The sequence below is a fragment of the Egretta garzetta genome, unplaced genomic scaffold (assembly GCF_000687185.1).
Source record: "Egretta garzetta isolate BGI_Z169 unplaced genomic scaffold, ASM68718v1 scaffold454, whole genome shotgun sequence".
Taxonomy (NCBI): Eukaryota; Metazoa; Chordata; class Aves; order Pelecaniformes; family Ardeidae; genus Egretta; species Egretta garzetta.
Genome location: NW_009259429.1, coordinates 1,008,352 through 1,020,943, shown reverse-complemented (window position 1 = coordinate 1,020,943; position 12,592 = coordinate 1,008,352). Strand labels below are relative to the sequence as shown.

General features: G+C 38.9%; 1 protein-coding gene across 4 annotated transcripts in view; it reads left to right on the top strand.

Moving 5' to 3' along the window:
* The window catches only part of PPFIA1 (PTPRF interacting protein alpha 1), a 75,198-nt gene that overhangs the window by 26,486 nt on the left and 36,120 nt on the right, over positions 1–12,592 (top strand). For all 4 annotated transcript variants that reach the window (XM_035892623.1, XM_035892624.1, XM_035892625.1 and 1 more), the window contains 2 exons: positions 11,411–11,512; positions 12,203–12,367. In XM_035892623.1, coding sequence (XP_035748516.1) covers positions 11,411–11,512; positions 12,203–12,367 — 267 coding nt within the window. The remainder of the gene's footprint in view (positions 1–11,410; positions 11,513–12,202; positions 12,368–12,592) is intronic.

Below are 12,592 nucleotides of genomic sequence, written 5' to 3'. Positions count from 1 at the left end.
CTTTTAGTCTTATTCATATCCCTGGTCTTACTCTGTGATGTAACATGCTTTTTGGGTTCAGGTACTTGGGAAGCTTGAAACAGTTGATTATGGATATCTTTTTGTGGCAGACAAAAAATTACTTTGAACCGTAAAAAAATCTTAAAAAAAACCCCCATAAAGCAACACTTTGACACAGTATCTATGCTGCTGAGTTAAGTTTCTCTGTGTTTAAATAGTAGACTTGTCTCTTGTAAGACCTGGGACTCCACTCATTTTGCGTGGGCTTTAGAGTTGCCTTTATTTGTAAAAAATAGAGCAACTTTTCCATGGAGTGGTCCAGTTGCATTTAGTCCAAATATTACAGATTTGATATATTTCGCTTCAGTTAGACCAGTAAATTCACTTAGCATGCAAACTGGGGTGATAAAAAGAATACATATTTTCTTTCTTAGTCTTGGTAGTGGACAGGCTATATAATCTTCTCTGCAAAACAGAAAATATACACAGCTGCTAGGGTTAGAGGCAAAGATGGACCTTCACCCAGAAATCAATCATGTTATGGTTAGTTACCCTTTTCCTCATTAGCAGAACTGGCTGCAGAGCAAACATCTGGTCCAGACACATGGATCTTTAATAAGACATGGCAATAATTTGTTTTCCAATTTTCCATAACATCCAAATATATCATAAAGAGCACAGCCTAGAGTAACCCTTCTGCTCTGTATTTTACCACTGGGAAAAAAAAAAAAATATATATATATATATATGAGGAGAGCACTGAGGGGGAAGTACATGTTGATGCTTGTTTAATGAGGATGGCTTGGCCAGCTTTATTCAGATATTCCCAAGCACTCCCTTTTAACACAGTGTGAAAAAACTACTTTACAACTACTGGCCGCAGAACTAAACCTGACAAGGAGAGGCCAAGATGAATGATTAGAATAGGGCAGGGCAGTGCTTCAGCTGCTGCTTGCAGTTTTTGCAAGCAGAAGTATCTTGTCACTGAAATAATCATGCATGAAGGATCTTGTCCTGTGTCTACTTCTAAAAAATAGTGAAGTATTAGTCATGGGAGGATTAATTTTTTACACACGCTAGAATGCAGTATTTAGGATTAAATATTTTTTAATTGATAAAAGTCATAGGAATTCAATATTAAAGTTTCAGCTTAATTGTGCCAGAATTGTGCTACTTCTTGTGAGTGCTGTATGTTGGGAGTTGATATACAGAAAAATAAATTTTTTTTTCTTCCCCAAGGAAACAGACGGTTCAGTGTTGTCTATGACTTAAAGGATCTTGCTATAGCTTTTGTAGTAGCTGCTTAGCCTCCATACAAATACTGAACTTGTTAAATTTTCTCAGCATATCTTGCAGTTGTTTTACAGTTTGGCGTTTTTGAGAATCATTGTATGCTGTGAAATCCTGTATGGGATCCCAGGAAATCTTGACCAGCTTTACATGGAGAGGAGAAACTTCAATGAAATCTCTATAGTGTCATATTAAAGATGGAGACTGGTTTTGTCCCATATCTTGTCCAACTGGTAATGCAAGATTCTTCCTCTTTAGTTAAGTACAACTGTATTCTCCTTTTGCCGTAGTGGGTATGGGTGTGGGTAGGTTTCTTCACTGACATGTACTCCAAAAATGGAGATGCCTAAAGCTACAACTAAGAAGTTGTGCTACTACTTACTGTATTAGTTACTAATCAAAATAGACTAGGCTGGGGTGCAGGAATGTGGTAATTCATATTGTGAAACACTTAGGATTCACTGATTCAGAGTGTAACTGAGAGGCATTTGTGTTTCTAACACCCCCCAAGTATTGTAAATTTATTTCTGTGTTAAGGTAAACTCTTCTTCTGGAATATTGGTACTTGGACTGGTACAGTATTGGAAAGGATTATGCTGTTATTGACTAGTCTCGACAGTCACAGTTCTGCACAAAGTAGCCAGGCCATCCCGAGTTGAAAAGCCTGTTCTTCAATGATGACTAAAGTTTTCCTGATATATATTTTAGCTGATCTTTTACATTTTTCCAAGCTGAACAACCTTGGTATGGTTTTGAATACTGCTGTGCCATATCTGCCCTTTCAGGGGATGTGTTCATGTACGTTCAAGAGCAGCTAAGGTGGAACTCTTTGCATAACCAACACAATGAAAAGATTCTAGCCATGTGATGGAAGAAGGTTTTCTGCCACCATTGCATATGAATAGATGCTAAGTTTCATACAAATCCAAAGGGTGCTCCTGTATTTCCTATACTTGCTACTAGGCAGCTCTTACCTTACAGCTGTTGTAATGGTTCCACTTTTGGACTTTGTTACTCAACACTGCCTGAGTAGGGACAACATTTTAAAAATATTTTACAAAGACAAGAGAAGAAAATAGTGTTTCTAGTTAGTGTTCAGTTTGTTCACTTCTTGTTAATCCTCTGTGCGTGCTATTAAGTTGCAGGTTCATAGAATCATGGAACGTGGTTTGGATTGGAAGGAACGTTGAAAGGCCGTCTCGTCGAACCTGCCTGCAGTGAGCAGGGACATCTTCAACCAGAGCAGGTTGCTCAGAGCCCTGTCAAACCTGACCTTGAATGTTCCCAGGGATGGGGCATCTACCACCTCTCTGGGCAAACCCGTTCCAGTGTTTCACCACCTTCATCATAAACATTTTTTCCTTGTATCTAGTCTGAATCTACCCTCTTTCAGTTTAAAACCTTTGCCCATTGTCCTATCGCAACAGGCCCTGCCAAAAAGTTTGTCCCCATCTTTCTTACAAGCCCCCTTTAAGCACTGAAAGGCCGCAATAAGGTCTCCCCAGAGCCTTCTCTTCTCCAGGCTGAACAACCCTAACTCTCTCAGCCTGTCCCCATGGGAGAGGTTGCCCTGACCCGGGTGCAGGACCTTGCACTTGGCTTTGTTCAGCCTCATGAGGTTCACACGAGCCCACTTCTCAGGCTTGTCCAGGTCCCTCTGAATGGCATCCTGTCCCTCAGGTGCATCAACCACACTGCTCACCTTGCTGTCATCTGCAAACTTGCCAAGGGTGCACATGATCCCACTGTCTATGTCATTGATGAAGATACTAAACAGTACTGGTCCCACTATGGATGCATGAGGGACACTACTTCTCACCGATCTCCATCTGAACATTGAGCTGTTGACTGCTACCCTCCAGATGTGACCATTCAATGAATTCCTCATCCATTGAACAGTCCACCCATCAAATCCATATCTCTCAAATTTAGAGGGAAGGATGTTGTGGGGGACTGTGTCAAAGGCCTTACAGAAGCCCAGAGAGACAACATCCGAAGCTCTTCCTTTGTCCACTTTGTCCATTCCATCATAAAAGGCCATTAGGTTCGTCAGCCAGGACTTGCCCTTGGTGAAGCCATGCTGGCTGTCTCAAGTCACCTCCCTGTCCTCTATGTGCCTTAGTACAGCTTCTAGGAGGATCTGTTCCATGATGTGAGGCTGACAGGTCGGTAGTTCCCAGGGTCCTCCTTTCTACCCTTTTTAAAAATGGGTGCAATGTTTCCATTTTCCCAGTCACTGGGGACTTCACCTGACTGCCATGAGTTTTCAGATATCACGGAGAGTGGCTTGGCAACAATATCAACCAATTTCCTCAGGACTCTGGGATGCATCTCGTCAGGTCTAATAGACTTATATATGTTCAGGTTCCTCAGGTGGTCATGAACGTGATCTCTTACAGTGGGAGGGACTTTGCTCCCCCAGTCCTCATCTTGTGGTCTATCCACTTGAGAGGCATGGGAGGAGAGGTTGCCAGTGAAGATTGAGGCAATGAAGTTGTTGAGTACCTCAGCCTTTTCCTTGTCAGTTGTTGCCAGCTTGCCAGTCTTGCTCATTGGGGGTGTGTGTGTGTATGCATCCTTACACAGCTGTGCAGCATCCTGTACTCTTCCCAGGATACCTGTCCCTGCTTCCTCTGCCTGTGCGTTTCCTTCTCGCCCTTTAGTTTGACCAGCAGGTCTCAACTCAGCCATGCTGGTCTCTTGCCTTCCTTTCCTGATTTCTTACACCTGGGTTTGCCCCCCTAATTGAGTATTTGGAGAAAGCCTTTGGGGAAAAAAATAGGTACTTGGGTATAGTTGTTCATTGGTTAGATGTGTAATCTTTGATACACATCTGTAGCTTTAGAAGTAGTTTAAAAGTTTGTGTTAAAAAGGCTATGGTAAAAATGTGTGGTGTCTGCTCTGGGTTAACTGAAAATATACCCTGTGTGCCCTACCATACTTGGAACAAGCCTCACGTGCTGGCAGTGATTTGTTAAGGTTGATGAAAAGATGAACAAACTACCTGGAGAAATTATGGATTCTTAATCTTGCAATGATCACAAGGCTAGTTGCCCTACAGGAAGATGCTTGGCAAACTGCAAGTTGTTAGACCGAAAGAGGAGTGACTGGATGAAATTTTCTGACTTATTTAAATGACTTCATATTCTCTTTCCGTAATTCACAGACGTATGAAGAAGTTGTAGGATGCAGCTGTGGCTGAGTTTTGACTTTCAGCACATTACCTGCTAACAGTCTTGTAGATATAATTTGTTGCTTATATGACTGTTGTACTCATTGTGTTGTATTTATGTCTAATTAATGGTCGAGCTTGGAAGATGGTCGGAGATCGGCATGTGTACCTTGCAGTGCAAAGTATGGTGTGTAATCAGTGATTGTCGGCTGTCCAGTGATGCACAAAGACATGTTTTTGCATGAGGCATTGCCCCTAGTCTTGTATATATAACAGCACTCTTCTGCTGGGTTTAGAGAAAATTAAATGCAAGAGTATAGGCGGTAGTGACTTGGCTAGTCTGGGTGGTTTATACAGGCTGTAGTTAATGATTTGAGTGTAGGTGGCTCCTGTTCGCCCGTCTTCGACCTATGCTTTGCTCTGTGTACTAGGGTTTACAGGCTTGCTTTCCAGACTGTTCTGTAGCATGTATAAAGTTTGAGCATTGATTAATGTGGTGAAAGGAAGACCTGTGATCCTTCAAAGACTGAGAGGCTAAATCCAGCCATGTCTCGGTTCCGGTACTTTTAGCCCCCACACCCCAAATAGGAAATGTCTATCACAAATGTGTTAGATTAGGGAAGGGGAGATACAGGAGGGAGAACATGGAACCGATGTGTTTCTACCTCCCTTTTCCTGTTACTTCTGCACTCCTCTTGCAAAGCTGCCAAATACCACCCTCCTTCATTTAAGTTTTCTTCCACGTCAACATGCAGTGCTTCCTGAAAGCTCCTAGCAATGAGGTTTGGATTTAGTGCTTTGTAGTTCAGGCTCAGTGAACACTGCACATAAATTTAAGCAACTCACTCAGGATGGTAACTGGAAACCTATTTATTACCATGGAGACCTGGTCTTACTATAAGCTTTTCCATTTTGCTCTTGGGCATATGTTTGGTACCTACTGGCTGTGAGTTAAGAGTTCTTTTGCTCATTGCTTGTCAAATGCCAGGCAGTTGATTCTACTTTCAGCTCCAAAGTGGACTGGAAACAGCGAGTTTCATTCCAGAGCAATAACATTATGCAACTGTAAACACTTTAAAACTTAATTGCCTGTTTAGGATTGAGCGGTGTTCATGACAAAGCCTAGATAGGTCAATCCACGCTTGAATAATGCTGTACTAAAAAAGAGGGCTGGAATGATAAAAACTTACTCAGGTTTAGTGTTAGTCACTGACTGGCAGCAATATTCACGTGAGTGTGTTCATGCAGTGTTACGGTTTTTGCTAGGGAAAAAAAGGTATGCTCTTTGAGTCAAGAAAAATATAAACTTCTGAGAGTTAACCAAAAGTGGTGGTAAACATTTTAAAATATCTCAATGCCACTAGTTGGAATAATGTGAGAATTTTTTTCATAGTAAAGAAATCTGCACCTGTGTTTTGGTAGTGTTTTTTTTGAGTTATAAAACATCTTATGCATAAGGAGAAATAGGAAGGGAGCTTGATACATTAATTATATTATAAGCTACACTATTCTCACTCCGGAGGGTAGTTAGCTCTAGTTGGAAAAACAGCTACTTCAAGCATGAAATGCAGGAGTTTGACATAACCGTATTTTAATATTACTTTAAGTATTTTCTTACATTCTTTTTTTAAGTTGTTGGGGTTTTTGAGAACAAAAGATAAACTACTCTCATAGAACTGCTTCTCTTAATAAGTTTTATGTTTCCAGGTTGGAAAATCCAGGCTGCTTGATACTTACTGGAAATTAATTTTGTTAGGTGAAAAACAAAATACTTTTTTTCACATGCTCTAGATTGATTTTATTTATTTTAATTTTTTTTCTCTTTACCATTAGCACATGCCAGAGATATGGAAAGGTTGAAAGTAGTCTGATTTATTATGCTGAACAGGCAAAGCACAATTTGTGTTGGTTGGTGTTTCTTCTGGGTTTGTTGCTGTTAAAGAGTGTGTAACTGTTGTCTTGGAAGGCTGGATACACTGATTAAAACACATCGAGTCTTTTCAGTTTTGACTCTTAAATACCCTTGAATTGTTTTATAAATCTGACTGTTAGCTTAAAAAAGAAAGCTAAACTGCTGTGACTTAATAGGTACAAAAACTTGCTTGCTAGGAACTTCCAAATATATTGGGGATACCAGTCACTGTGTGCTACCTGAAACCCTTAGGTATAAAATTAAGTGGCTATGAAATACTCTGTTAAGCTTAGATATTTAGGTTTTCTTTGATTGTTTTGTTTAAGACTGTATACTTGTCATTTTCCTGCCTGCGTCATTTGGAATAATTGTGGTTTATATGTAATGTAAATAGTATGATGGAAACTTATCTTGGATTCCGTTGGTTTTGCATCCCTGATGGCCTGCGCTTTCCCCAGTTGCTCTTCTAATGCTCTCTTCAGCTTCTCAGATTTTTGAGTGGGTTGTTTGATATGCAGGCTGCAGAATAGAATGTTAACAGTAAACCAAAATATTATTTGGAGATTACACAGATAAATTCCACTCACATATTTCTGGTAGAGATGTTCCTAAAGTTGCAACAGTTGCATCTTCATACTTGTATTGCCAGAAGATACTACTTGAATAGTATTTAATAATATTTTCTTCAATTAATTTAAAATGTGTTTCTTTTTTTGTATCTTTTCATCATTTAAATAAGCCTTCTGGTCATGTTGTTGCCTGTAACCCATGATTCCTTATGCTCTCAAGAGTGATGGTGTGTTTTGTTGTGGAATAAATTTTTTTGCTTGAACAAATTCTAAGCAAACTGCAGTTCTGTGTCTGTAGAGTGTCCTGACTACAGAGCTTACTTTAATAGACTTTCAGGGATTACTTCTGTTTCTTTCAGGTTTTTCCCCAAAGTTAAATACTGTCTTTCCAGTCATGTAGCATTTATTGGCTTGTGATGTACTTATCTGTGGAACCTATAGGTTGTGCTTGTAATAAACATGAAGAGAACCTGTTCCCTCAAAGCTTTAATGTTCCTGGGCCAAGATCTCACATGTAACCAAGTGAGTGTTAGCTCAGACATCAGAAGTGTACAGGCTTGACAGCTAGACACCAGCTGATCCAACTTTTGGAAGGATGTTTATGTTGTGGCTTCTAACATACTGAAGGTTGAACGTCAGTTCTGAAGGTTAATGTAGAAGAAATGCTATTGCATTAAGAAATCATGGAGTTATGTGGGCAACCCCCTACCCCAGAAAATGTATTACTGAACAACAACAAACTTATTTGCTCAATTTAGCTTCTTGTTGAGAGTATTTATTTCTGGCAGCAAGAGTGTCGTATTTGGAATGATTCAGTTGGTTCAGAGAGTTACTTTCTTCAGTAAACATTGCAGTTTAGTATAGCGTACGTGTGTTTGTCAGTATGTTCTAATCACAGGGGATATTTACCTAGTATATTTGGCGCTCTCCGACTGATTCTTGCAAGTGTTCTGAAGTTCTTATTCTGAGTCCTGTTCAGTCCTCGGAGTTGGGTACTTGTTATTTTGTTGGCAGCCAGGAGCGGAGCAGAACTTCATTCTGATGTTCTCAATCTTCTCCTTAATTACAGAAAAGTAATACAGCTTTGTGGATGAGTAGAAAAGTTTCTCAGGATTTTTCTGTTTCTTTAATTCTTTCTATACATTCATCTAATGCCAAGGAAGAAATTACGAGACAACTCAAACTTTTTTGAGCTGATAAAGTTGCAAATAGTTTCCCTCCTTTTTGAACTGCTTGAGGAAATCACAAATTGTCTACTGTTGAAGGTAAGTAGTAAAACTTGAAAGGACATGTCTTTTGGCAGTGTCAACTGAAACTAAGGGCATTCAAGTTTTCTTTATTAGGCAGCTTATGGGACTCAAAGCGACTATATTTTGTCAAAACAAACAGCAATGGAGGTGTTATGCAATGCCAGAAATACGTGTCAGTCTGTTTATGCAGCAGCAATAGAAATTCCTGCGTGCATTGTTCTTTTTTGGGTCATCTGACAGTGTGATGGTTCACATCATAATTATGATATATTTGTGCTACAATTTATAGTCATACAGAAGTATGCAGTGCCGTAGAACTGTAGGTACTATAATCCACTCGAAGAGTGAATAGACTTCCTTTCAAATATACAGCTGTTTTTCAGAAGATAAAGATAAGAATATGATGCGATTTTAAGTTGAGAAAGGATGACGAAACAGTGTCTGGTAGTCTTTACTACTTTCTTCATCCTGTTCTGAAGACTTGAGGTAGAGACTGGAAAAATACAGAAAGTCCCATGTCAGTCCAGTGTCCTTAGGAGAATTGTGTAATGTTGATACTTACAAATTTTGATGTTGGCATTTTGAGGTTTTTTTTTTAAATTATTTTGAAAAGGGCAAAAACACCATCAAGAAAATAAGTTCATATCAAGCTCTTTTTGCAAATAGTTTGAGTGTATTAGTACTTCTAGTAGTTTCAGTAGTACTTAATTATCAAATTCATAAAGATAAGTAGGGAAGGGCTGTGAAGAACTACAACTTTAAAACCACATTCTGGTTTACCTAAGCTTGTGTCAGAGCAAAAGGGATGGGTGCCATCAATTGCCTGGGTGTCTTGGAAGCTCCCACAGGTGGGATATTGAAAGCACAGGAAAAGTTTGGACATGGAGTGTTCTGCAGGGGAAGTTCATTGTAGAGACAATTTTTCTGTCAGCTTCTGTGAAGCCTGAAATAGGTGTGTGGTTTTTTTTGGTGTTTTTTTTTTTTTTTTTTGTTTCTTGATTTACCTTGCACTCAGGAACATTTTGTAGTTTTTGTGTGTTTAAAAGTTCCAGTGGCTATGTTTACAGAGCAGGTTGTTTTAATAATGTATTTCCAGGGATTTTCACTTGAAAATAATATGCCAGGTTTTTTTTAAGGATGCAGATGAAATGCTGCAGTGAAATATTTATGTGAATCTAATTATTAAGTATGTTAAAGAAATCAAATAGGTTTTTTTAGTAATTGAGAAAGTGATTTGCTGATTAACTAGGGGGGACTATACTGAATCTTTTTTCCAAGGAGCAGGCTTTTATTTAGGAAGCAGGATTGTGGAGATGGCTTCTGCATCTGTGATGGTGGTATTACTGTCCTTTTCATAGCAACCTTTAAAAGCCTAGTACATTAGCAATTCCAAAGGAGTTCACATGTTGCACACCAGTATTTTTTGTCTTTTCAGTTACATATATGTTTTAGAATGAAGTTTACCAAATTGATCTTGGAATTTGCAGACTGTGTCTTTTGACTATGTCTGCTTTTTTTATCTGCGTGTTAGAATATGCAGATGTGCTAGTATAACTGGTCGATGTGTCCTTTTGTTTTTAAGCAATTACTTTCTGTCCCTTTGAATTTTACTGCAAAACAGCTCCATCTTAAGCTTTTACTTGATTTACAGCTGCTGTCTATTAAGCAGTACATCTTGCAGAGCCTGGAAAATTTAGAGAAGCAGCATTTGTGCACACAGTGTGTTTCCAGAGTATGTTGTTCTTAGCTGCACATTTGTCTTGTTCATCTTGTCTTGATCATTGCCAGCTCAGCTCTACTAATTTACTGTTTATTAGACATGACTCTTGTTTATTAGCATTTTTTATTTTAGACAATGGAGAAGGCTAATTTATTTACTAATGTTTCAATGTTTTCTTATACAAGTGCTTCTGAAGTGTTCGCTGGCCATTGGAGTGACCGATGTGTATTTATTTTTGCATCCTAAGTTGCATTGGTGACACGAGGGGTGGTTTTTCCCCATTTCCTACAAAGCCCTCTTCTAAAGTATGGACTTGTTCATGTTCGTGCTTACTGTTAATAATAATTTCTAATGTGGTTCAGGTTACAACTTAAATTTTGTCAGAGTAAGTAGATAGATAAAGTTAGGCTCAGTACTTGCTTATAAATGCGAGGTATAGTTGTGTCTTTTATTCTGTCCAGAGTACGCTCACTGAATTGATAGAAAGTTTAAATGTCTTTTATACTAAGTATTTTTAGTGAGGCTGTTGACAGACTGGAAATAGTTTAGAATGTAGTGGCTCTTTCAGATACTGAGTTGAGTACAGTTGTGTCTCCCTGACAGAAACCCAGAAACTTAGAAATATATTCTTTAAATTTGACTAAGGTCAGTATTCAAAAAATATTCAAATAAACATGCAGGAACTGCTGTGAGTTAGCTTGAGTGAATTAGCTGTTCCCTGGTGTGTTTTCCCTCTGTGTACCGTTTCACTCTGGTTCAGTTTTGTTTGGTGAAAGCTTTATTGAATTTGAAGGGAAAAGCCTTTTGCGGGCTTTTGAGCCCAAGGGCTCAGCTTCGGGAAAATTTTTATTCTAATCCTCCAAGACTTAGAACAGGACTGTGGGGAAAGGGCTGTTTCAGTTCTGTTCTGCGAGATTTGGAAGTAGGTATAAATGAAATCCCTGTATGTAGCTGAAGTAGATAAATACCAGAAAAGGTTTGAGTCCTCCAGTGGTGAAGTTTCAAGGATGTTCTATTACTATGAAGAAGTAACCTCTGTATTGGCAGATGCCAGGGTTATGCGTCGTCTCTCACAATTAAATACTGACTTGAAATTTGTCATGTTTTGCTGGGTTCTGTTTTTGCTTAGTGCTCTGTTTTTTCATGTCTTCCTCAGCAGCCATCTAAAAAAACCCAAACAACTTTTTGAAACAATAACAAAGTGCATTACAAATACGTTTTTCCCTCTGCTTACCAGGGATACCCCAATTTAGTTAATTGCCTTGGAGACAAATGAGTTCTCAAAAGTACTGGTCAGGCATCTTTTATCTCTACATTTGACAATGTAACGGTTTTAAGTGTTTGAATTTAAGCCTGCTTAGCATGACTAGTACAAATGTATTGGCCTTAGACATCTGAACTGAATACTTCAAGAAATCATGTCAAGGGTTTGTATGAATCTACTCTCACTGTATCCCAATATTTGATATGCTTATATTTCTGTCTGGTTTATTTCAGGAATTTGCAGCACTTACGAAAGAGCTAAATGTATGCAGGGAGCAGCTCCTTGAAAGGGAAGAAGAAATCGCTGAACTGAAAGCAGAAAGAAATAATACAAGGGTTAGTTCCTTGTCTTCTCCAAGATTACCATTACTAAAGCATCCAACTACATGGAGAAAAACGTTGAATGTTGAATTTGAAAAGCTAAAAGTATTTTTTTTTCCCTGATGTTTGCACATGAATCCCCCTGGGAGTGCGAATGTGTGTTGATTAAGAAAGTTTGGAAGCTTATGCACAGCTCCAAATACTGCTGTTCAGAATCAGGAACAGCTTGTAAGACTGCACTGCTATCTGTCATTCAGCTTTCTTGTCGTTAAGAGTTTTGTAATAATACAACACCCGAGATCAGAGGAATAGAGTGGGCAAGCTGTATTGATCTGTTCCAGCAGCTTATGCTGCTGCCAGCAGAACAGTTGCTCTTCACTTCAGAGCATTGCCTATGTGTATGCTTCTGACAAGTGTGCAGTTCCTCAGGTTGGTGGTGGAAGCAAAAAGACCTGGTTAAGTAGAAACCTCATTTAAAACTAGACTGAAAGAGAGAAGTAGGAAATGTGTTAGCTGTGATATAACTTCTAACATGGGTGAAATGCTAAAAACAGGTCTTTCTGCTTTGATGCAATAGTCTTTGTCTCTCAGATTTGAAGCTTAGAACCCAAAACTTGATGGTTTAGGACTCAAAGTTTTCTGCAGCTATGCAGAACAGGAATAAACATTGTTCATGCTTTTTTTTTTTTTTCCTCTTTGTTTTAGCTATTACTGGAACATTTGGAGTGTCTTGTTTCCAGGCATGAGCGATCTCTCAGAATGACTGTTGTAAAGAGACAAGCTCAGTCTCCAGCAGGAGTTTCTAGTGAAGTAGAAGTTCTCAAAGCACTAAAATCTTTATTTGAGCACCATAAAGCCCTTGATGAAAAGGTAATGAAATATGGCAGCTAACATAATCTCATCGAGTTCCCTCTTTCTTTTGTATGGATCATGCAGTTGTTAGTACTGAAGTTGTAGAAGTCAGGTTCTCTGAACTTTTCCCTGTATTAAGTTAGTGTCTTTGCAGTAACTGCATCAGTAACTGCCCTCCTAAATCAATATGCTGCACTGAAGCAAGGTGCTGTAGTTTATTCTAGTACTTCATTAACTGTGCTA